The sequence below is a fragment of the Cyanistes caeruleus genome, chromosome 26 (assembly GCF_971803275.1).
Source record: "Cyanistes caeruleus chromosome 26, bCyaCae1.hap1.1, whole genome shotgun sequence".
In the NCBI taxonomy this organism is placed as follows: domain Eukaryota; kingdom Metazoa; phylum Chordata; class Aves; order Passeriformes; family Paridae; genus Cyanistes; species Cyanistes caeruleus.
The window spans coordinates 4,314,215-4,337,956 of record NC_141726.1 but is presented as its reverse complement, the minus strand read 5'-3'; the positions used below and the strand labels follow the sequence as shown (position 1 = coordinate 4,337,956).

Below are 23,742 nucleotides of genomic sequence, written 5' to 3'. Positions count from 1 at the left end.
GGGGCGCTCCCGGGACCCCCTCACCCCACCCCAGCCCTGTGAGACCCCCCCGGGCCCTCTCGCCGACCCACATGGGTCAGCCCAGCCCTGGCTCAGCCGCCCCCTCCCCCGGGATGGTTCAGCCCTACCTGCCCCCCCCCCCCCGAATGGTTCCTCCCCGCCCACCTGGACCCTCTCCTCTTTTGCCCCCTCCCAGCAATGGTACAACCTCCCCCCCCCCGTCCCCCGCCGCAGTAGTACAGCCCAGGCGCCCCCTGTCGCTCAGCCTAACCTGCTAGGTGCCGCTGCGGCTTGCGATTGGTCAAAGGGCGGGAGGGGGCGGAACGGAGAGCTGTGATTGGGCGGAACTGCGCGGGAGGCGGGGCCGCGGGCCCGGGGCGGGCAGGGTTGGTTGCGCCGGGCGGCGGCGGGTCGAGCGCTGTGAGGGGAGGCAGGAAAATGGCGCTGACGCAGGGCACGAAGCGCAAAGTCTGCTACTACTACGATGGTGAGGGGCTGCGTGCACCCGCCGGGACCGCCGGGGCGCGGAGGAGCCGTCCCGGGGTGGGGGGAGTGAGGGGCATCGGGGACGGGGCGGTGGGGAGGAGGCGGGGTTGAGGGGAAGGGGCGAGGGCTGAGGGGAGAATGGGAGGGAATGGAGATTACTGGGGATGGGGGTGAGGGAGCACCGGGGGTCACTGGGGAGAGGGGTGGGGATGTCTCTGGGGGTCCTGGGGGTCACTGAGGGAGGATGGGGGTGCTGGGGATGGGGTGAGAGGTTGGCAGCGGGGGTTCATTGGAGGATATGGAGGTGGGGAGGATTTTAAAGGTTGTGGGGGGTCACTGGGGGCTGCAGGGATGGATACTGAGGACACTGGTGGACAGGGGCAAGCAGGGCATGGGGCTCAAGGATTGTGTGGGGTTTTTATGGGGTTGAGGGGCATGGGAAACATGTGGGTGGGCATGGAGGGGTATGGGGGACATTGGAGGGGAGAATGGGAAGAGTGGGGGGAAATCAGAGGGGTGGAATGGGATGGGGAAGTGTGGAGATCTGGGGTTTGGGGAAATGGGAAAGGCTGGGAAGGGTCCGGGATGGTGACAGGGACACGAGGCCAGGAGAGGCTTTGGATGCTGTGATGCTGGAGAAGGATTTTGGGGAGCTCTGGTGGAGGTGCTGCACGGGCTCTGAGGAGGAAGAGGCACTGCTGGGACAGTCCTTTGGTGTCAGGAGGGAACAAAAAGGCTCTGGGAGCCAGGGTGGCTTCGTGGCTGTTTGCACGGAGCTCCTGTCCAGGAGCATCCTTCACTTGTGGCTCTGGATCGTGGATTGTGGAGTGACTCCTTGTGGTTCTGCCTCTGGGGCTGCGTCACCATCCCTGTGGAGCAGGGAAGGAACAGGGTGGCCAAATCCTTCTCTGGGGCTTGCAGAAAATCCCAGTCCTGCCCCTCTCCCTTTCCCTTTAGAGGGCTGGCTCGGTGCCCTGGCTGGTTTTTCACAGGCTCTGTGCTCACCTTGTATGAGAGGTGTTTTGAAATTCTCTGTTCCATCGCGGGTTTTAGCCTGAAATCAAATAAAAACTTGTTCTTGCTACTTTTTCCCTCTCAAAGGATGTGCCCAGTGCTGGAGCAGTGTAGGAGGCTCTTCCAAATCCTATGCTGAGGGCTTTTTTTCCCTCCCTCTAAGGATGTGAAGTTTTTTACCTCAAATGTGAGGTTTTCAGCCCTGTTGGGTTATAATTTTTCAAGGCACTTAATTATATCTGAAATATGAAATAAGCAGTTGTTTTGTTTGTAATGCTGCTGCCCTGCAGGTTTTTGCTGCACAGGAATTTCACAAATTTGGTTTCCGTGCTCTGTGGTGGGGTTTTAGTGCCTTTTTTAAAAGATTTTTTTTCTTTTTCACTGTTCTTTTCTGAGCAGCTCTCAAACATCCACAGCTGAGGGGTAAAAAGCTGCATTTGCTGGGAGGAAATAAATAATTTGTTGATTTGAACCTTTTATTTTCCACGCTGGGAAGTTGAATCAGCCCTGGAATGTGGGAATTCCCTGAATTTGATGGGATGAAGGAATTGGGGATGGTATCCAAAGGGTCCTTTATGGAATCCCGAGGGCCTGTGGAAAGGTTTGGATGGAATTTCTCCATTCAGAGCTCCCTGTGGAGGGATTTGTTTAACCCCAGCAGAGCCTGCTAAGTTCACACTCCTTAATCTGCTGTGACGTCCAGGAGCAGCTGAGCTCATCCGTGGATCCACAGGGCTTGGGATGTGCTCAGCACAGGGAACAGGAGCTCAGGGTTGGCCCAGGGCATTCCCTGGACAGCTGATGGTGACTTTTAAAAAGCTTCACAGAATTCTGTGCTTGGATTTTTTTATGCAGAGCCTCAAATATCTCTTCCAAGATCCCCAAACCTTGACTTAGAGGTAGTAAAATACATCCCTAAAACTGCCAGGATGCTTAGCCCAGGAAAACACCAGCAGGGATTTCCAAAGTTTCAGAAAACAGAATTATTTTCAGTGAAAAGAACCCGTATTGGACTGAAAAGAATTCTTTTTACTGAAAGAACATTCCCCCAGAGCTCCATAGACAGTAAATTCCAGCAGCAGACTTGCCTGGATGTGGGATTTGCACCTCTGGCATCTCTTTTTCCTACCTGAAAATAGATCCGTGTCCACAGGAAGAAAAACTGCTTCTGCAGAAGGTGGGGAGTGGTGATGAAATATTAATTCTCCCTTCTGAGTCACCCAGCCAGACCGGATTGGATCTCCTGCTTCCCAAAAGGATCAGGAGTTGTTCAACCCCAGGAACAACTTGGTCTGGTTTCCCAGGAAAATGATGGTTGGGAGAGATTCCTGCTCCCTGCAGCCAAATCAGGCAGCAGGCAGAAATCTGAAAGTGAAATTCCTGTAAATTTCAGGGAAATGAGTCCCCCCTGGGAAAGGAACCCGGTTAGAAGTGAAGTGTGAGCTCAGTTTGGAGGAGAAAATCCTTGTGGGGAGGTGACTTTGTTCCCCTGGTCCCATAAAATAATTCCTGGGGGGTGGCTGGGAAGGCCTGGGAATCCTCTGGAGGATTTCAAGGAATAAAAAAGGGGTGAGAACAACTGTGGAGCTGTAAAAGCAGAGCTGGGTGGTGTTTGCAGAGTTCAGAGTTCCCTGGATCCCATTTCCCTTGGGTAAACAGGAGGAAAGTGAGGCAGAGGCCGGGTGTTCCTGGGCTGAGTCACTGTCTGAGCCGGGATTAACTCCAGTGGCCCTTGGGAATCCTGCTCCCAGCACTCCCTGAAACCTGGGAGAGATTCCTGGCACTGAGCCCAGAGCTGCTCTGGCCCAAAAACCTTGGAGATTCTTCCTCTGTATTGACAGAACCATAGAATGGTTTGGGTTGGAAGATGATCCAGCACTAATGATCCAATTCCAGCTCCTTTCCAAGGGCAGGGGCACATTCCACTGATGGCAGTGTGATGGTGGCATTCCAAATTCCCTGTCTCACCTTCCCTGAGCTTCCAAACTTCTGTCTTTATTTGAGGATGAACCCTGAATCCATGGATTTCCCTGTGCCAGGAAGGTGGGAGATCCCACCCACTGCTGGAGGAGAAATAAATCCCAGAGGAGCTGATGGTCCCTCTCCAGGAATTGATGATCAACTCCTTTCTGCTTCCAGGGGATGTTGGGAATTATTATTATGGCCAAGGACATCCCATGAAACCCCACAGGATCCGCATGACCCACAACCTCCTGCTCAACTATGGGCTCTACAGGAAGATGGAAATCTATGTAAGTGTGGCATTATTAGATGTCATAATTGATGTTTCATGCTTTAATTGTGGAGCTCTTCCCTGAGAGGAGAGGAATAAACCCCAGTCAGTTGTGTTGATGTATTTCTGGTTTTTTCTCTGTGTTGAGGTGAGGGGTTCTATGCTTCAGAGAGGCTTTGGAGACTGGAAAACTGGTTTTTATCCTTGAAATTAAATTTATTTCTACGTCTGCATATGCAACTTGCCAACAGTGCCACTCTTGCCTTTCAAATGCAGTTTTTCTTATTTAACGCTGCTGATTTGATACTCTTCCCAGTTCCTGGGGGTAAATCTGGGATTTGGGAATTAGGGAGAGGAGGAATTCCAGAGCAATCCTTGCTGTGTTGCTGTCCTTGCAGCGTCCTCACAAAGCCAACGCAGAGGAGATGACCAAGTACCACAGCGACGATTACATCAAATTCCTGAGGTCCATCCGCCCTGACAACATGTCTGAGTACAGCAAGCAGATGCAAAGATGTGAGTGATGCTGCAGCTGAAAATCTGGGATCTGGGAATCCCAGCCCAGCTCCAGAAGTTTGGGATAAACTTCTATCCGTTGTCATTCTCTTGACTTTGCTTTTGATTTTTCTGGTCCCTCTCTCAAGCTAAAGGAGCTGGTGGAAATCCTTTGAGCTGGTTGAATTTTGGGGTTTTTTGTTGCCTAAATTCCCTTCCTGGCTCGGAGATGACAGAACTACTCCATTTCTGACCTGTGTGGATTTTGTGTTAACGCTCATCTTCAACCAGAAATGCTGGGGCATTTAAAACCAGCAAATTTAGAAACCCCAACTCCTCAATTCTGCCCCAGATCTGAAGGATTTCAGGGCAAGTTTGAGATACTCATCAATACCCGATGATTTTGTAGGTTAATTGTGAGCTGATGTCTTGTTCCAACCTCTCCAATCCATGGAAAGGTTCTTTAATGGAACAAAAACCTGGATTTGCTGTCTCAGCCACTCTGAGCTGATGTTATTTTGGCAAAGTAGATTTCTAACAAGTCCAGACAACCAGTGGGAAGTGCTCAAGCTTCATTCAAACAGCATTTTACTCTTGGAAACCACCATGAGCTGAAGGGGACAGATATTTCTGCATGAGGTTCATGATTTCAGACACACTGAAAGCCTCCCCCCAGTCCATGATATTCTTTAATCCACCAGATGACATCCAGCAAAGTGCATTTTTTACCCAAACTGACCTGTTTACCCCTGGAGCAGCCACAGCTCATGAACACTCTGCTCTCTCTGGTGCTCAGTGTTTTCTGCATTGTGTTTTATTCCTGAAAAAGCCAAAATATGAAAATTAAGTATGCAAAGGACAGAGCTTTTCTTCAACAAAACCTGCTGGAAAGGGAATGAACAGTTTCTAATTCCATTTTCACATGCCAGACTTGGGCAGAATAAATCAAAGGACCTGAAGTTTAATTCCTTGTAATGAGTGACTATTTTTAATGGTGGAATTAATTACAGTAAAAATTTATTGAGGCTAAAACTCCAGTTGTGCTGAAAACTGTGTGATTTGAAGTGAAAGGAGTGTGCAAAGTGTCAGCCACACATTTCCATTTTATCATTTGATCACAGCATTTTGTTTAACCCTTTTGGCCACTTTTCAAACCCAAATGGTGGCGTAAGATTTGGATTTTATTTCTGCTTTTATTTTAATGACTCTTTTCCATTCTCTTCCAGTTAATGTTGGGGAGGACTGCCCTGTGTTCGATGGGCTCTTTGAGTTCTGTCAGCTCTCTGCTGGAGGCTCTGTTGGTAAGATCACAAATCCTGTGTATTTTTTATTGTGTTTTATGTCATTCTGTCTCTGTGAACCCATTGCTGATTTAATAATTAAATCCAGATTTCCTCCAAGCTTTGCCTGTTGAATCCCTTTCCATTTGTTAATCACTGATTTGGGTTATCTCACTGAATGGCTCTGTAACATCACCAGTGACAGAGTTAAAACAAAACCACAACAGCAAGGTTGAATTAAAAAAAAAAAAAATCAACCCGAGCTTTACATTAAAATAAAAGTTGTACAAGTCTCACTCTGGGCTGGCACAACTTGGAAAGGAAAGACCAGGGTGGCTTAGCTGCTGTTTTTAAAAACTCTGGATGTGAGGCAAAGCAGAAACTGAAAGGTTTGAGAGCTGGAACATCAAAACATTTCTTATTTTCTCACAATTCACAGCAAAACTGCTGGGGAGTTGTTCATGTGCACAAAGCCTGAGAGCTTTGTGGCTGCTGCCACAATGACACCTCCAGTCTGTATTTCCTGTGCCAGCAGCACCCCAGCACTGACTGCAGCAGTTTTTGAAGCAGCTCTGTGCTCTCTCTGCTCCCAGAGCTGGAGAATTCCACAGAATTTATAATTTATTTGGATCCTGGGAGATTCCAGAATGTGCAGAAAGTTGATGGAAGGGGCTGGGGGAGGAGAACTTCCTTTGCCTGGATGCATTTTCACTCAATGACCTGAATATATCTCAGCTAAAAGCTTGATTTGTTCAGGGCTCTGAGAAATCCAGCTCGTCTCCAGTGTGACACCAGCTGGGTGCTGGGCTATACTCTGTGGAGATTTTTCTGCTCTGAGGCAAAAATGGGAAGGGATGTGAAGTATTTCCCATTTTCCCTTGGTTTGTGGGGAAATTCAGAGTCAAACCCTTGAGCTGGAGCTTTGTGGAGCCCCCAGAAAACCCCGGGGAGGAGCTGGAGCTTCACCTCAGCCTCTGGCCCAGGGTTTTCACTCCTGTTTTAAACTCTGTGTGGTTTTCTCCCCCAGCCAGTGCTGTGAAGCTGAACAAGCAGCAGACAGACATCGCAGTGAACTGGGCAGGAGGTCTCCACCACGCCAAAAAATCAGAAGCTTCTGGTTTCTGCTACGTCAACGACATCGTCCTGGCCATCCTGGAGCTCCTCAAGTATGGGCAGCACCACTGGCTCCTCTTCCTCACTGCTTTCTCCTCAGGATTTTTATTTTATTCCCTTTTTTTTACTCAGCAGAGCTGATTTTTTGGGCTCTGCCCCCCTCTCTCCCCAAAGGGATTTGTCCAGCAGGAGGCAAAGGATTTTTGGAGCTTTTTGGGTGTTACATTTTTTGCTGCTGTTCTTTGTCCCTCCCCTGTGCCACCCACCCATGGCTGTGTGACAACTTCTGGCTCCAGGCAAACCTCACTGGGGGAGGGTTGGGCATAAAAATGCGCTTTATTGGCTAAATCTGACCAAACTGAGCTGAATCTGAAACAAGCTCAGCAGCAGAAGTCACTTATTTTCTGTTCCACTGCTGTCCCTTTCCTGCAGCTCCTTCCCCTGTAAATCCTGGCCCGAATTCCATGCTCTCCTCCCAGTTTCCTCTGCTCTGGAGGCAGTTTTTCCTTGGCATAAATGCAATATTCTGATTTTTTCCAGGTACCACCAGCGGGTGCTGTACATTGACATCGACATCCACCACGGGGATGGGGTGGAGGAGGCTTTTTACACCACAGACCGAGTCATGACCGTGTCCTTCCACAAATATGGAGAATATTTCCCAGGAACTGGGGACCTGAGGGTGAGAGCCAAAAAAATTCCCAAGAAATTTGGGTTTTTCCCAGCTTTCCTGGTTGTCCCTGCTCAGCGGGCAGAGGTTTGGATGGGGAGGCTCCCTGATCATTTATTAAACCCAAATCTTTTCTCTCAGTCTCTCTCTTGGTGGGGTTGTGCTCACAAAAAATGACTCTGAAGGTGACATTTTGGTGACAAAATTCGGTGACACAAGCTCTTGGGTGAAGGTTTGTGAGGGAGTGGATTTTTATTGGCATTTCCTGCAGTGCCTCAGTTCTGTGTCACTCAAAGTGTCACCTTGTGACTTGTGACATTGCCAGAACTTCTGTTCTCAAGGGTGAAAGGTTCTTTACTTATTTTTATAGGATTTTTATAGAAAAAAATTTATAGATTTTTATAGGGTTTTTTTAATATCTAAATCCTCTCATCTTTCACTTGGGATTTGTATTTTTTTTTCAGCCCTGCCAAGAGCTGGTGCTGCTGTGGTACAAATGAAATAACTACTTCTAATAAACTGCTTAGAGCGATGAAAGAAATGTTCTTTTTAATAAATGATTAAAAAAAAAAAGTTTCTTTTATCACTGTGAGTGATAAAAGAAATGTTAAAATACATATTAGTTTAGAGGAGAATATTTTATTTTTATTTTAAAGTAGAATTTGCTGACTGAATAGATTCAGCGAGTGGTCTGGCCCACCTGGGCCACTGCTGTGCATCTCCACAGTAAATCATTAATATTTATTAATATTGTTAAATATTTTCTCTGGCTTAATATCTGGATTAGACTGAGATCCAAGCTTCCTCTCCCAGTTTGGAGCAGAATTTGGATTTCTGGTGAGCTCTGTTCTCCTTTCTTACCCCCCAGGACATTGGGGCAGGCAAAGGGAAGTACTACGCTGTCAATTATCCGCTGCGGGACGGCATCGACGACGAGTCCTACGAAGCCATTTTCAAGCCTGTAAGTGAAGCCTCCTCTGCTCAGGGATCCTCTGTGGCTCCCTCTTTGTCCTTGGGACCGTTCTTTGGGGGGTTGGATTGAGTTTTTTCTGTGACAAGGCTCACCAAGGGCTCTGTTCCCCCTGAACAATGTGTGCCTGTGCGGGAGCTCCTGGGTGTGAGAGCCCCAGTGTTAGCAGGGCAGCTGTGGGGATGGCTTCACGTGCCTGGCTGTCACTGTGCTGCCATGACAGTGGCCTGTGGGCAGGGGGTGACAAGGCTTTTGTTGTTTAGGTGATCTCCAAAGTGATGGAGACGTTCCAGCCCAGCGCCGTTGTCCTGCAGTGCGGCTCCGATTCCCTGTCTGGGGACAGGCTGGGCTGCTTCAACCTGACCATCAAAGGTGGGAGCTGAACTGCCACAGGCACAGCAGGAGCTTCCGTGGAAAAGTTGGGATTTATGGAATGAGTGGGACCTTTTTTTTTGTCCTGCAGGCCATGCCAAGTGCGTGGAGTTTGTGAAGAGCTTTAACCTGCCCATGCTGATGCTGGGAGGAGGGGGGTACACGATCCGCAACGTGGCCCGCTGCTGGACCTACGAGACTGCTGTGGCTTTGGACACTGAGATCCCCAATGGTAATTCCCCCCTGGAGCCCTGAGGAGCAGTGATACCCCACTAAGAGCTCAGGGAAATGGTGCTGCTGGGCTTCTCTTACCTCTGGATGATCCCTTGTGGATGCCCCGAGTGCTGCTCCTGCCTCTAATTCGGTGTTAATTACCATTAATTTCCCCCCAGAACTTCCATACAATGACTACTTTGAGTACTTTGGGCCAGACTTCAAGCTCCACATCAGCCCCTCCAACATGACCAACCAGAACACCAACGAATACCTGGAGAAAATCAAGTGGGTGTTGGAATGACCCTTCCACGGGGGCTGGTGGCCTTGGGTGGCCCCTGGTGACAAAGTGTCCTTCCCTGGCTGGCTCTAGGCAGCGGCTCTTCGAGAACCTGAGGATGCTCCCTCACGCTCCCGGGGTCCAGATGCAGCCAATTCCTGAGGATGCTGTCCAGGAGGACAGTGGGGATGAGGAGGAGGATGATCCTGAGAAACGCATTTCCAGTAGGTGCTGGGAATTGAATTCTGCTGGGAGAAGCCCAAAGCCGAGCGGGATCCATGAGCTCTTCATGAGGATGCAGGGTTTAGATCCAATTCTGACTCCAGGATTTATTCCCCTTGTTTGTGGGGACATCCAAAGTCAAACCCTTGGGCTTGGGACTTTGTGGAGCCCCCAGAATCCCCGGGGAGGGGCTGGAGCTTCCCCTCAGGCTCTGCCCCAGGGTTTGACCTCTGTGATTTGAATCCATTCCCACCTCCCTGCTGGGATTTTATAGGACAAAGCACTGCAGGATCTCTCCTGCCAGGTGATTTCCATATTGGGAAGAACTCTGGTTTTCAAGGGAGAATTCCAGGAGTTGCTGAGTGCTGGGACAGAATCCTTGGCAGAATCCTGGGTGTGATCCCAGCAGTGGAAAATGGAGTTTTCTATCCAGCTTGGCCCTTGGGATCTGGCAGACAGATTTGGCAGTGGGAGGCTGGTTCTAAAGCTGCTGTCAGGTCTAGACATCCCACTGTGCCTAATCCAAGTTGTCCCTGTGATCTTGGAGCACTTGGGATGAATTCAGAGATGCAGCAGGTACCAAAATAAAGCGTTTTTATCACGGCCTAATCCTGATTTACGTGAGCTCCGCTCAGAGAATTAATCCTGGGAGCCTCCTGATCTTGAAAATCTGCTCAGCCAAGCTCTGTCCTCTCCCCTCAGTCCGAAATTCCAACAAGAGAATATCCTGCGATGAGGAATTCTCCGACTCCGAGGACGAGGGCGAGGGAGGCCGCAAAAACGTCGCCAACTTCAAGAAAGCCAAACGTGTGAAAGCAGAGGAGGAGAAGGAGGAAGAGGAGAAGAAAGGTGAGAGCAGCAGAGCTGGCAACCACCTGAAGTTCTCCTTCTGCACTGCTGTGTGTCTTTAATTTTATTTTTTTTTTTTTCCAGATGAGAAAGAAGAGGAAAAAGTAAAAGAGGAAAAAGCAGCAGCAGCAGAACCCAAAGGGTGAGCCTGGCTCCTGCCCGTGCCCAGCAGGGTTTGGGAGGGTTGAGGTGACAATTTGGGTGGCACTTTGGGTGGATTTGTCACAGGTTCCTCACTGGAAGAAGCTTGTAGGTCTTGAGAGGGCTAAAAAAATCAAAACACTGCTCTTTTCTTCAGCAATATATTAAATTTTAGTTGAAAATGAACCAGATAAGCAACATTTTTAAGCCTTGTTGTGAGATTCAAAGCCAAATTGTTGATTTAAACCAAAATCCTATTTTTTTTTTGCTTTCCCAGGGTGAAGGAAGAAACAAAATCCACTTGAGTTTTCTGCAGCTGCCCGGGTGTTGTCGTAGGTTTAGCTCCTGGGTTGCCTCCTCCCCACAGGATTTCTATTTTATATATGTTTTCTGTATATATTTCTATATAATTGTATAAATGACTGGAGAACTGTAAATTATTCCTTGCTGCACTCCACTGGGAGCAGGCAGGGGAGGATTCAGCTGAGCAGCCCAGGTTTGGTGTCTGGGGGAGTTTCACCCTTTGCCTTCCACTGCCCCTCCTTGGTGTGGCTCTAAAAACACAAAAATCACTTCCTTGCCTTTGCTCTCTCCTCCGAAATAACCTTGGAAAAGAATAATTTAAGTAGAAGTAGTGTCTGCATTTCAGGTTAGGTGGAAAGATGGCCATCAATTCTTGGTTTTCCTCAATTATTTCTTTTTTTGGTATTGTTTTTAATGGGAGAATTCCCAAAGGAAGCCTGGGAGAGACCTTTGAGGTCTTCAGTTGGATTCCACCACCACAGAAAAAACAAAAACCTGCGAGCTGGTGCCACTTCTCAGGGTCTAAATTGTGCAGTTCTTGAACAGAGTTGGCTCCTCCCTGCAGCAAAACTTGGGGAAAGAGATGAAGCAGCTGAAAAAAACCCCAAAAAGTCCTTTTTTTTTATTTTTTTTTTTTATTATTTTTTTTTTATTTTTTTTTTTAATGAATCAGCCCCAGAGGCCAGATCTGGAAAATGTAAAATTAAAATCACCTTTAGGGGGTGATTCAGTTTTCCAAGATCTCCTGGATCCAGGGAGTGTGGCAGCACTTGATGCTCCTCCAGGGAGGGCAGGGATTTTTTTTTTGCTGGTTTTTGATGCCCCTCTCTGTGTGGGGAGGGAATTCCTCCCCTTTGGCTCCACTTTTCTGCTGAAACCCCAGAAATCCCCTCAAAGAACCCAGCTGCTAGCTTTTCTTCATGTGTATCCCTAAAAAAAAACCCCAAGTTTCTCCTTATTTTTAAAAGAAGTTTTCCAACTGGATTTCCTTCCCAAGGCCAGTAAATTCCAACTTTTTTATCCTGAGGGAACAGCAGATGGGGCTCTGAGCTTTTTTACAGCTCCCACACATCCTCACCCCCAGATCTCTTTTGTGACCTTTTACCTCTCCTTTTGTACAACCGAGAGAAGGAAAAATAAAACTTTTTTTTGGGGTAGGGGGGGGGAGAAATTCAGATTTTTTTTTTAAATTTTTTATTATTTTTTTTTTCTCTCCAGGCAGTTCCCACTCGCTGCTCTCCTTTCTCAGGGGGATCCCTCTGGAATTCCAGAGGCTCTGCACCCTCCCATGGGAGCACTGCTGAGGCTTTCAACTCCAATAATGCTGCTAAAACTTTCACACAGGTTCTTTTTCAAAGGGTTTATTTTTTTAATTCCTTATTTTTTTCCCCTCCCTCCCTCCCTTTTATTTTTTTTCCCCCCCTTCACCGTGGAGTTTTTTTAGTCTCTTTGGGATCTGAGTGAGGTTTTCACTCCGATTTTCAGTGTTTTTATGTGAAACAAGAGAGAGATCAGTGTAACTTTGTGTCTGGGGAATGTGGGAGGGACACGAGGGGAGGGGAAAAAAAAAAATCTATTGTGGTTTTTTAAAGATGCGTTTATTTTGAATTTTCAGAACCTTTGTAATAAAACTGCTCCATTTCTATTGCTGGTGTGAGCCTGCTCTGCTTTTTTGCTCAATTAATTCATTTTCAGAGCTGTGCTTGGATCTAATGGCTATAAAAAAAAAAAATTAGAGGTGGAATTAGGATTTGGGAAGAAAAACAAGGCATTAATTCCTTTCTTCTTTCAGGTTTAATTCCATCCACCAAAACATTTATTTATTTCTCCTACACCTGAAAATATCTTGATTTGATTTTCTTGCTTGAATCTCTTTTGTTAATGGTTATTTCCTTTGTCAATTATTTGGGGTTTTTTGGTTTTTTTTGGGGGGATTTTTTTTGCCTTTTCCCCCCTTTTTTTTTTTTGCCTTTTCCCCCTTTTTTTTTTTTGCCTTTTCCCCCTTTTTTTTTTTTGCCTTTTCCCCCTTTTTTTTTTTTGCCTTTTCCCCCTTTTTTTTGCCTTTTCCCCCTTTTTTTTTGCCTTTTCCCCCTTTTTTTTTGCCTTTTCCCCCTTTTTTTTTGCCTTTTCCCCCTTTTTTTTTGCCTTTTCCCCCTTTTTTTTTGCCTTTCCCCCTTTTTTTTTTGCCTTTCCCCCTTTTTTTTTGCCTTTCCCCCTTTTTTTTTGCCTTTTCCCCCTTTTTTTTTGCCTTTTCCCCCTTTTTTTTTGCCTTTTCCCCCTTTTTTTTTGCCTTTCCCCCTTTTTTTTTGCCTTTCCCCCTTTTTTTTTGCCTTTTCCCCTTTTTTTTTGCCTTTTCCCCTTTTTTTTTGCCTTTTCCCCCTTTTTCTTTGCCTTTCCCCCTTTTTTTTTTGCCTTTTCCCCCTTTTTTTTTTGCCTTTTCCCCCTTTTTTTTGCCTTTTCCCCCTTTTTTTTTGCCTTTTCCCCCTTTTTTTTTGCCTTTTCCCCCTTTTTTTTTTGCCTTTTCCCCCTTTTTTTTTTGCCTTTTCCCCCTTTTTTTTTTGCCTTTTCCCCCTTTTTTTTGCCTTTTCCCCCTTTTTTTTTGCCTTTTCCCCCTTTTTTTTGCCTTTTCCCCCTTTTTTTTTGCCTTTTCCCCCTTTTTTTTGCCTTTTCCCCCTTTTTTTGCCTTTTCCCCCCTTTTTTTGCCTTTTCCCCCCTTTTTTTGCCTTTTCCCCCCTTTTTTTTGCCTTTTCCCCCTTTTTTTTTGCCTTTCCCCCCTTTTTTTTTGCCTTTTCCCCCTTTTTTTTTGCCTTTTCCCCCTTTTTTTTTGCCTTTTCCCCCCTTTTTTTTTGCCTTAAGATTCCCAAAGGAGCTCAAACGTGATGGGTTTTGGGGATTATTTTTCTTTTCCTCACAGCTTCACCTGTTTGATTTTATTCCCAAACTCCAGCTGGGTTCTCATCCCTGATCCCCTTTGGTTTCCTGCTTGGAGTGGAGCAGTTTGGGAATAACCAAGTGATGGTCTTAATTCACCTTTGGGCTGGATTTTAGTGCTTTTATCCAGAATCCCAGAGGATGAAAATTCCTTAATTCAATTATTAGCAGCTCCATCGTGGAGCTGAGCGCTGATCACACCTGAAATGGCCACAAAACCCCAAATCTGCTCTTTTTGGAGTAAAAAAAAAAGCAGTTTTGTGTGGGCTCAGTGGATTTTGGGTGCTGAACAGCCCCGGGGAAGCTCCATCCTCCCTCCCACCATTAAATCCTCCCCTTTTTTGGAACAAAACCCCTGGAATTTGAATGGAATCCCCATTGAATTCCCCCTTCCCGAGCCCTTCCCTTTTCCAGGATTTCTAAAATGGCTGCCAGGCTGCGGCTCCGCCAGATGCTCCCAAATCCCACTTTTCCTTCAAAATTGGGTAAAAAAACCCATTTATTTCACCCCTCTGCTCGAAGAAATGAATCCATTTGGGAGACAAATCCCTGATTTTGGCTTTCCTGCGTAAAACATGGAATTTTTTGGGTATTCCCACCTACCTCAAGGCTCGGGAAGAGCCTGGATGCTCCTTGCCCTTGCCAGGGTGGTGCCTGTTGGGCAAACAAAGCTTTGGGGTTTATTTTATATTATTTTATATTATTTTATATTATTTTATATTATTTTATATTATTTATTTTCTATTAATTTTGCTCTTCTCCAGCCAAAACAGCAGGAGCAGGTGGAACTGGGAGCTGAGGTGGGAATTGGGAGTAAGGCCATGAAATGGAGGAGCTGCAGGAACATTTTCCAGGGATCTTCTGGGGAAAAAAAAACCCCCCCGGATCCATCCTGGAAAAGCCATCCCAGTGCAGGTGACACGAGCAGGGATAGAGGCTCCATTGTCACCTCCTTTTCCCTTTGTTCAGCAAATCTTTGCTGCCTTTTGTGCTCCTTTCAGCTCAGAGGAGCTAATCCCTCTCTCTAAAAAAAAAAAATAATTTAAATTAAAAAAAAATCGGGAATTCCACCGGGTTTTTCCAGCTTCCACAGGGGGGAAAAGCAGGATTGGGAAGAGATGGCGAGGTGGGGACAGGGCTGGGCTGGGAAAGTCCTTTGTGGCCGGGGCTCTGCATCTGCTGCGAGTCAATTAACGGCGAGCGTTGATTAAACAGAGCAGCTGCTGGGCTAAATCAGCAACTGCCATCTTCCCTCCCTGCCATCCAGGACAAGAAGGACTCCAGCTCTCCCATAAAGGGCTCACCATTTATTCCTTTCAAATGTTACAGCTTTTGTTTGGTGGTTTAGTTTGGGTTTGTTGTCTTTTTTTTTTTTTTTAATTTTTTTTTTCTTTTTCTCCCTTTTTTTTTTTTTTTTTTACAAGTTAGAAAATTGCAAATCAAGCGGTTTTCTTGGCCATTAAAAAAATTATTTACAGAGGAAAAAAAAAAACAATGTTGGCTTCACATTATACAGCTGGTAGGGCCCCCTCTCTCCACCCCACACCCTAAAAGTTACCCCTTAAAGCAGAATTAAACACAGCGGACTTACAAGCTTTATAGTTTTAAGCAAATAGAAGACATTATAAAAAAAACTAACCAGATTAGCTTTTTTTAAACCATCGATTTCTATATAAAAAAAAAAAAAAGCACGAAAATACTTGAAATGAAAAGTCAGAACCAGGAATGTAAACTGAGAAATAAAGGAAAAAAAAAAAAACCCACGAAAAAAACACAAAATAAAATAAAAATTCCATCGAACAGTCAGTGGGAGCGGGAGGAGAGGGGGGACAGTCTGGAGAGATCCAGAGTGGGATTTGGGATCCGGGTTCTTACAAACTGTAAACTCCAGTGGTGTCCGGGACAAATCTTCCTCGCCAGCTTTCTTTTGTTTGTTTGTTTATTTTCTCCAAGGAATTCAGCTCAAACTACTCCAAGTGGTGATGGGAATCCAAACCAGCTTTTTCTCTTTCTCTCTAGCGGGAGCGGGGAGCGCGTTCCCTGCAGGGCGGGGTGTGCGGGAGGTGCTGGCGGTCCTAGCGGGGCCGGGGCGGTGCGGGCGAGTCCGTGGCGATCCGGGCTGGGGCGGGGAGGGTCGGGGGGCGCTGTGAGAGTCCCCGGTGAGGACGATGCCCCGAGCGGCCTCTACTCTTCCTTCTGCTCCGCCGGGCTCGTTGTGGGCTGCGGCCCCGCGCCTTTCGAGGGCTCCTCGGGTTTGGCTGTGTCTCCTTGGCTCTCCCCTCCCTGCTGCTGCTGATTCTCCTCCTCCTGGCTCCCCGCGGCTTCTCCTCCATCCTTGGGCTCGGGCCCCTCTCCGCCCTCCCCGGGGCCGCTCTGCTCCTCCTCGGGGGGAGCCGAGGGCTGCAGCCCCCCCGGCGGGGTCTCCTCGCTCCTGCCCTGTTCCTCCGTGGGCGAGGAGCCGGAGGAGTCCCCGGCTTCCTTCTTGTTCTTGCGAAAGGAGATCCCGCTCAGCTTGAAGGATTTCTTGAAGGAGAACTTCTTCTTCTTCTTGGGGGCGTCCTTGGGGGCCGCGGCCCCTTCGGTTTTGGGGTCGCCGCCGTCGGCGGCGGCCGGGGCGGGCTCGATGGTGTCCGCACCGCCCGCTTCGCCCTCGCTCTCCTCCTTGGGGGGTTCCGCCGAGCCGTTCCCGTTCTGCGGGGCCACCTCGACCCCCACCTTGGGCGTCATGTCCCCGTTGTAGATGACATGGCCGTTCTCCTGCGGGGGGAGCGCGTTAGGCACCGCCGGGACCCCGCGCCCCCTCCCCAAAACCCCCCCACCCCTCCCAGCCGGGAAAACGGGGGGCACCGAGCACGGGGGGGTCCGGATGGAGAAAAAGAGACGGGGGTGGGGGGAACCACGACGGGGAGAAGTGGGGTTTGCAGCCGGTGGGAACGGGGAACACCGGGCACAGAGCGGGGCTTCCCCGAGGGAAAGGAGCGCACGGGGGGTGCCCAAGCAGAAAAAGGGGGTGCAGCGGGCCTGGGTGAGGGTCTCACGGGGGGATCCGCCGGGCTGGGGCGGGGGGGGATAGCGCGTTACCACCGGGCGGCGCCCGCGCTCCACTCCCGGTACCGGGGCGCGGCGGCGGACGGGACCCGCCCGGTGCCGGGGGGAGCCCGGGGCGCGGCGCGGGCGGTGCCGCATCCCCCGGTGCCCCCCGGGGCAGGAGGGACCCCTCGGGGCAGGAAGCTTTCCCTCGGCTCCATCACCTCGCCCTCCCCGCCGCGCCTTTGTCCGCGCTGCCGCCCGCCCCGGCGGAGCGCACGGTGCCCCCCGGTACCCCCGGTTCCTCCCGGTACCCCCCGGTACCCACCTGCCCGTTGGCCTTGGCGGTGTCGGGGTCGCCGCCCGCCGCCTTGGAGCCCTGGCTGCCCATGGTGCGGCACTTGCGGAGGTGCCGGCCCCGCCGCGGCGGCTGCGCTGGGCGGGAGTGGGGCGAGCCCCCCGCCGGCCGCTGATAAGGCGAGGGGCGGGGGCGGGACGGGGCCGAGCCCGCCCCGGAGGCGGGGGGAGCGCCATGGAGCCACCGCCCCGGCCGGCACCGGGGGGGTTCTGGTGGCTGCCGAGCCCCCGAAGGTCGGAGAGGCTGCGGTGGGGTGAGGGGGGGGGGTGATGGGTGCACCCCTTCCCTGGGTGGGGTCTCATGGCAGCTCCAACCCCCCCCGGGCTGCTGCTCACCCATTCCTGACACCCCCAGGGTGCTGCTCCCCCCAAGCCCAGAGCCCCTGGGTGCCTCTGCCCCATCACCAACACCCCTGCAGTGCCGCTGCCCCCTGCCCTGTCACCCTTGGGGTGCTGCTCACCCCATCCCTGTCACCCCTGCGAGGGTCCCGTGGTGTCCCTTGTCCCTTTTCCGTCCCCCCAGGACTGTCCTGGTGCAGGTCAGGTGCAGTCCTGTCACCCCCCGGTCCTGCTCAGCCCAGGGTGCCTCATCCCGGGGTTTTTCTGGTTCCAGGCTCCTGCTCATTCCATCCCCACCATCCCCGGGTGTCCTGCAGTGGGGACAGGCTGTGCTGTGTGTCACACCCCGGCTGCCTGCCCCGCTCAGCACCCTGGCACAAGCTCAGGGAGGTTTTTTCCCACTGGATGTTCCTCCTCTCTGATTTCCCAGAATAGGAGAACTGATGAGAAAGGAAAATGGAACCAAACCGATGGATTGCTGGTGCTGGCCTGCAGCATCCCTGCCAGCACCCAAACACAGCTGGACTTCACTGGGGGGGGGTCCCAAAATCCAGAGCCTTTTGTGCCAGCCCGAGCCACCAACACCCCTGGAGGAAGCTCCCAAGTGCCACATCCTGAGCTCTGGAGTTTTCCAGGAATCCTGCTCCCACCAGAGCAGCTCCAGAGCCACCACGGGTGGCAGAACCCTCTGTCCCCAGTACCCAGCTGTGCCACGGAGCCCAGCAGCGTCCAAGGCCAAACTCCAAGGGGAAAACAATGTCCCGCTGTGTGTGCTGCACCAACAAGGTCATGTTTTGTCTCCGGCCTCCCTCCCTCCCCCCCTGCGCATCAGCTCAGCCCCGTTAGAGTGAAATTGCTGTTAATTAAAACAGGCGGCATCTTCCTTATTGACTTTTGGGTGCCAGTTGATAAAAAGCCCTTGGACGGCTGCCGGGCGCTGCCGGCTTGGCCGTGAGGGCCGGAGTGTCCTGAGCAGCCACGGGAGCCGGGCAGGGAGTTCCCTGCTGGAAAACAGCAGTTCCAGGGAGGTTGTTGGGCTTGGGAAGACCCAGAGTCCAAGAGAGTGTGGAATTAGCGGACACATGATGGTTGTTCCCAATCCCAGCCTTGGGAAATATCCAGCTCAAATCCACACTTCTCTTCCCGCCTCCTGGGAGCAATTTCCAGCCTTTCTGCTGGAGGTCATTTCATCCTGGCTTTTCTCTTCAGGAGCACAAACAGGCCTTGTGCTGCTGTCCCATCCCATCCCATGGATCCCATGGATCCCATGGATCCCATCCCATGGATCCCATCCCATCCCATCCCATCCCATCCCATCCCATCCCATCCCATCCCATCCCATCCCATCCCATCCCATGGATCCCATCCCATCCCATCCCATCCCATCCCATCCCATCCCATCCCACCCCACCCCACCCCATCCCATCCCATCCCATCCCATCCCATCCCATCCCATGGATCCCATCCCAGTTCCCATCCCAGAACCTCAACCAGCACCAACTCTCGCAGCTCCCGTCTAAATCCATCCACCCACACGACAGCCCTGAGACATTCCCAGCTCCCATCCCAAAGCCACAAATGGGAATGGCACCAGCAGCTCCTTCCCACAGGCCCATTCCCATTCCCACTGGCCCATTCCTGTTCCCACTGGCCCATTCCTGTTCCCACTGGCCCATTCCTGTTCCCACTGGCCCATTCCCACTGACCCATTCCCATTCCCACTGGCCCATTCCCACTGGCCCATTCCCACTGACCCATTCCCATTCCCACAGGCCCATTCCCATTCCCACTGGCCCATTCCCACTGACCCATTCCCATTCCCACTGGCCCATTCCCACTGGCCCATTCCCACTGACCCATTCCCATTCCCACTGGCCCATTCCCACTGGCCCATTCCCATTCCCACTGGCCCATTCCCACTGGCCCATTCCCATTCCCACAGGCCCATTCCCACTGGCCCATTCCCGTTCCCACTGGCCCATTCCCGTTCCCACAGGCCCATTCCCATTCCCACTGGCCCATTCCCGTTCCCACTGGCCCATTCCCGTTCCCACTGGCCCATTCCCGTTCCCACTGGCCCATTCCTGTTCCCACAGGCCCATTCCCATTCCCACTGGCCCATTCCCATTCCCACTGGCCCATTCCCACTGACCCATTCCCATTCCCACAGGCCCATTCCCACTCCCACTGGCCCATTCCCACTGGCCCATTCCCATTCCCACAGGCCCATTCCCACTCCCACTGGCCCATTCCCACTGGCCCATTCCCGTTCCCACAGGCCCATTCCCATTCCCACTGGCCCATTCCCGTTCCCACTGGCCCATTCCCGTTCCCACTGGCCCATTCCCACTGGCCCATTCCCGTTCCCACTGGCCCATTCCCGTTCCCACTGGCCCATTCCCATTCCCACTGGCCCATTCCCGTTCCCACAGGCCCATTCCCATTCCCACTGGCCCATTCCCGTTCCCACTGGCCCATTCCCGTTCCCACTGGCCCATTCCCACTGGCCCATTCCCATTCCCACTGGCCCATTCCCACTCCTGGGGGACTCTGAGTAGCAGCCCCATCGTGGCTCTGGCTGGGGGCACCTTCCCTGTGGAACTGGTGCTGGTGGGATTTTCTGGGATACGAGAGGATTTATGGGGTCAGGGCTGGGGTCAGCAGCCACCCCATGGACACTTCAAACACAACAATTCCCGTGTTTTGCCAGAAGGGATGATGGATTTCACCCCACGCCTCTCCCAGAGCGCCAGGACACGGCCGTGGTGTGTAAAGGTAAACTGAGGCACGGCTGGGCAGCGCAAGAAGCAGAACTGGGGGGTGACAGTGACAACCCCCTCCTCAATCCAGGCCCTCCCAGCAGGAGTGTTTCCAGCAGCTTTCATCTCCGAGGAATCCCCGTCTCTCCCGGTCTCGGCTTTTCCTGCGATCCCTCTCCCGCAGCTGTGGTTATAAATAACCGCGTTCCCCGTGAATTCCCGAGCGTGCCTTGTCTTCCTCAGCACCTCCCTCCTTCCCTGCTCCTTCCCAGCACGGATCTGCTGCCTCTGGAGCTCCGTGGGGTGACCAGGGCTGTCCCCAGCCACATCCACAGCTTTTCCAGCTCCCAGTTTGGTTTTTTTTGGGGACTTTGGTGACACCGGAAGCAGAAATCGGTGAATTCCAGCACAACCCAAACACCATCCCAGCCCTCCCAGTGGAAACCAGTGGCCACCAGCAGCATGGTGAATGCCATCCCATCCTCCATCCCGCTGGAGCGGGCCAGGAGATGCTGCGGCTGTTTCCGGGAGCTTTGGAAGGGCTGGGAATTTGCAGGATCCCCGCAGACGGACAGATTACGGTCTGGCTGCTCCTCCAGCAGATGGACAGGCAGACAAATCTCTGCTGCTCCTGCCCGCCTGGCCGGGGGGACTCCAGATCCTTGCGGATGTTGTTTTCCACTTTCCAGACCTACTTAAAGCGCGGTTGATTATTAATTTATTGGGTGTTAAGCGCCGGGAGGCGGCGGGGCAGAGCAGGGAGCGCAGCTCCGGCACCACCGGAGAGGTGGATGCTGGAGAGGGCCAGGAGGGACCGGGACCACCCCCAGGACCTCGCCCTGCCCTGCGTTCCCCCAGCCCTTAACGAGGAATTAAGGCAATTATTTATTCATGGACCCGGATCATCCGCTCTGGGATTTTATCCCGAGTTAAAGGGGCCTGGGAATAAAAACAGAGGGATTTCCACATTGATTTATAAATAGCAAGGGAATTAACTAATTAGAGCTCTCCAGGGAAAGAATTCCAGCAGGGAGAGTGCGGGGTTGGCCTGGATGGATGGTGAAGGCTTCTGCCACCATGGCAGTGATGGGGACAGCGCTTGGGGACAGCCCAGAGCTGCTTTAGGGTCTGGAGGCTGTCCTGTGGCGTCTGGGGGCTGCCCTGTGGGGTTTGGGGGCTGCCCTGTGGGGTCTGGGGGCTGCCCTGTAGGGTCTGGGGGCTGTTCCTGTAGGGTCTGGGAGCTGCCCCTGTAGGGTCTGGGGGCTGCTCTGTGGGGTCTGGGGGCTGCCCTGTAGGGTTTGGGGGCTGTTCCTGTAGGGTCTGGGGGCTGTTCTTGTAGGGTCTGGGTTCCTGTAGGGTCTGGGGGCTGTTCCTGTAGGGTCTGGGGGCTGTCACTGTAGGGTCTGGGGGCTGTTCCTGTAGGGTTTGGGGGCTGTTCCTGTAGGGTTTGGGTTCCTGTAGGGTCTGGGGGCTGTTCCTGTAGGGTCTGGGGGCTGTCACTGTAGGGTTTGGGGGCTGTTCCTGTAGGGTTTGGGTTCCTGTAGGGTCTGGGGGCTGTTCCTGTAGGGTCTGGGGGCTGCCCTGTAGGGTTTGGGGGCTGTTCCTGTAGGGTTTGGGGGCTGTTCCTGTAGGGTCTGGGGGCTGTTCCTGTAGGGTCTGGGGGCTGTCACTGTAGGGTTTGGGGGCTGTTCCTGTAGGGTCTGGGGGCTGTCCCTGTAGGGTCTGGGGGCTGTCCCTGTAGGGTCTGGGGGCTGTCCCTGTGGGGTCTGGGGGCTGTTCCTGTAGGGTCTGGGGGCTGTCACTGTAGGGTCTGGGGGCTGTCCCTTCCATGCTGCAGCAGTTTGGCCTTCCCAGGACGTGGCCACTCGCCTGGGGATGCTCCGGATTCTCATCCCACAGGGATTCAGGGTGAAGGGGCCGAGCTCCTTGAGCTGTGGCAGGAAAATCCTCCACGCTGGGGATTCCTGATGGGAACAAGGCCCAGCAGGAGGAGCAGGGAACCTCTCCCCTTCACCGAGCAGAACTTGGGCACAGCCAGACTCAATCCCGAGTGATCCCTGACGTGCACCTGGGAAAAGGCTCCCGGACCGAGCTCCTGGGAATGCAGCAGCAGTGTCCCCAAATCCTTCCTGCCCTGGGCAGGGCTCCAGCCCGGGAGGCTGTGGTGAGGCTCTGACTTCCCATAGAAACACATGAAAGGGCCCCTTCTTGTATTTGCCAGAGCCCCGTCATTTTTGGTTGTGAAGATCCCATGGCAACCGGCGCCTTCTGCAACTGCACTTGCTATTTCTGGGCTCGCTTTTCCCCTCCTGTGGGATCATCCCGTGGGATCAGCCCTGCTCTCCCAGCCCTGGGCCTTTCCCAGCCCACCACCCCCTTCCCTGCTGCGTGCTGAGGTGTTGGGAGTCACGGAGCAGGGATTGGAGCAGGAATCTCCTCCGGATCTTATCTTGGAGCCCATCTGCCCTTCCTTAGGGTCAGGAGTTGGGATATTTGCAAACAGAGCCAGGCCCCAAACTCAAACCCCTCCAGCCTCATCCTCAGGCTGGGCTGCACAGCCCCAGGGTGACGATGGGGACAGTGCTGGGGTGTGAGGATGGTCCCCAGGCAGTTTTGGCATTTTGGGGATCAACACACCCACCCCCCCCCGGCCTTTCCCAGCCTGTGGATCCCTCCTGGCAGGACAGGAACCCCCACAACGCCCTGCTCCGGGCATCCCGCTCATCCCACGCTCCTTATCTGCACTATCCCGGCCTTAGGCTGCGTCTCGGGGCTGATAAAGAGCTGCCTGACCCTGAGCTGCCAGCTCGGGAGCGTTGTGAGAGCAGGACGGCTGCCAGAGGTGCCTGCAGAAATCCGGGGATGCCGCAGGATCCAGCCCAGAGCGGGGATTGAAGGGCGGCGGGTGGGGCCGCACCCCTGACCTGGGCAGGGTCCCCCAGCCCGGGGCCGAGCCGGGACAGGGTCCCGAGCATCCTTCCTCGCCGAGAGGGAAGTTTATAATGGAAACAAAAGCCAGGCTCGCTCCAAGTGGAGCTTTTCCCGTGCTGTTTCCTGGCTCCCGCACGCCACGGCCGGGGCAGCGGGACGGGAGGGATTTGTGTGATTTGGGATCCCAAAATGCCACCCAACCCTGCCCTCTGGCAGGGGGGAACCATTCCCGTCACTCCAGGCCTTTGTCCAAACCTCTCCCGTTCTCTTGGACAGCCTGGAAGGGGCTCTGGGCCTTCCCTTCTCCAGGTGGACACCCCCAGCTCTCCCAGCCCGGCTCCAGCCCTTGGAGCATCTCCGTGCTCTCCTCTGGACCCGCTCCAGCAGCTCCTCATCCTCTGGAGCCTCTCCATCCACATCCCGGGGCACACAGGGACAATCCCCGCTCCCACCGATCCCTCTGCAGCGGGACACAACATCCCAGCCCCTCCCCGCCCCCCTCCAGCTCCGTGACCCCTTTTGCCCGTGTCCCCGGGGCCGGTGGCCGCCGGTGGCCGGGACGCAGCGCGGGGAAGCGGGGCCGGGCCGCTCCGGGGCCGCGCTGCCTCCCCCGGGAGCTGCGGGATGTAAGGGCCCCTTTCTCCCGGCCACTCAATGTGGCTTTTTGTTGCTCTGCCGGGGCTGATACCGCCGAGCGGGGACAGACAATACGTGGCATTGTTCCCTTTCAGCAACATCTGACGGGCCCAGGCGCAGA

The 23,742-nt window shown here is 52.6% G+C and overlaps 2 protein-coding genes across 3 annotated transcripts; one reads left to right on the top strand and one right to left on the bottom strand.

Moving 5' to 3' along the window:
- Positions 1–359: 359 nt before the first annotated feature.
- HDAC1 (histone deacetylase 1) lies at positions 360–12,286 on the top strand. 2 transcript variants are annotated; one of them, XM_086863243.1, is made up of 15 exons: positions 360–487; positions 3,640–3,752; positions 4,132–4,249; positions 5,455–5,529; positions 6,536–6,674; positions 7,162–7,303; positions 8,160–8,252; positions 8,525–8,633; positions 8,725–8,865; positions 9,026–9,134; positions 9,220–9,350; positions 10,051–10,197; positions 10,282–10,339; positions 10,616–10,670; positions 11,860–12,286. In XM_086863243.1, exons 1-14 carry the CDS (start codon positions 439–441, stop codon positions 10,641–10,643), a joined length of 1,452 nt encoding a protein of 483 aa, XP_086719369.1. In that variant the 5' UTR covers positions 360–438; the 3' UTR covers positions 10,644–10,670; positions 11,860–12,286. The 2 variants fall into 2 exon arrangements, with proteins under 2 accessions (XP_086719369.1, XP_086719370.1); XM_086863244.1 differs by having other exon boundaries at positions 367–487; positions 10,616–10,662.
- Positions 12,287–14,864: 2,578 nt separating this feature from the next.
- Positions 14,865–17,040, bottom strand: MARCKSL1 (MARCKS like 1). The gene is made up of 2 exons (XM_086863459.1): positions 16,928–17,040; positions 14,865–16,329 (listed from the first exon to the last, which is right to left on the bottom strand). The coding sequence occupies exons 1-2, from the start codon at positions 16,988–16,990 to the stop codon at positions 15,757–15,759; spliced, it is 636 nt and encodes a 211-aa protein (XP_086719585.1). The 5' UTR covers positions 16,991–17,040; the 3' UTR covers positions 14,865–15,756.
- Positions 17,041–23,742: the final 6,702 nt, after the last annotated feature.

Excerpts from the sequence above, each read along its gene's own strand:
- HDAC1 (XM_086863243.1), top strand. The coding sequence starts at position 439 with ATGGCGCTGACGCAGGGCACGAAGCGCAAAGTCTGCTACTACTACGAT. Across the intron at positions 8,253-8,524 it reads ACGAAGCCATTTTCAAGCCT|GTGATCTCCAAAGTGATGGA; the intron begins GTAAGTGAAGCC and ends TTTGTTGTTTAG. Across the intron at positions 9,135-9,219 it reads GAATACCTGGAGAAAATCAA|GCAGCGGCTCTTCGAGAACC; the intron begins GTGGGTGTTGGA and ends GGCTGGCTCTAG.
- MARCKSL1 (XM_086863459.1), bottom strand. The coding sequence starts at position 16,990 with ATGGGCAGCCAGGGCTCCAAGGCGGCGGGCGGCGACCCCGACACCGCC. Across the intron at positions 16,330-16,927 it reads CCGCCAAGGCCAACGGGCAG|GAGAACGGCCATGTCATCTA; the intron begins GTGGGTACCGGG and ends CTCCCCCCGCAG.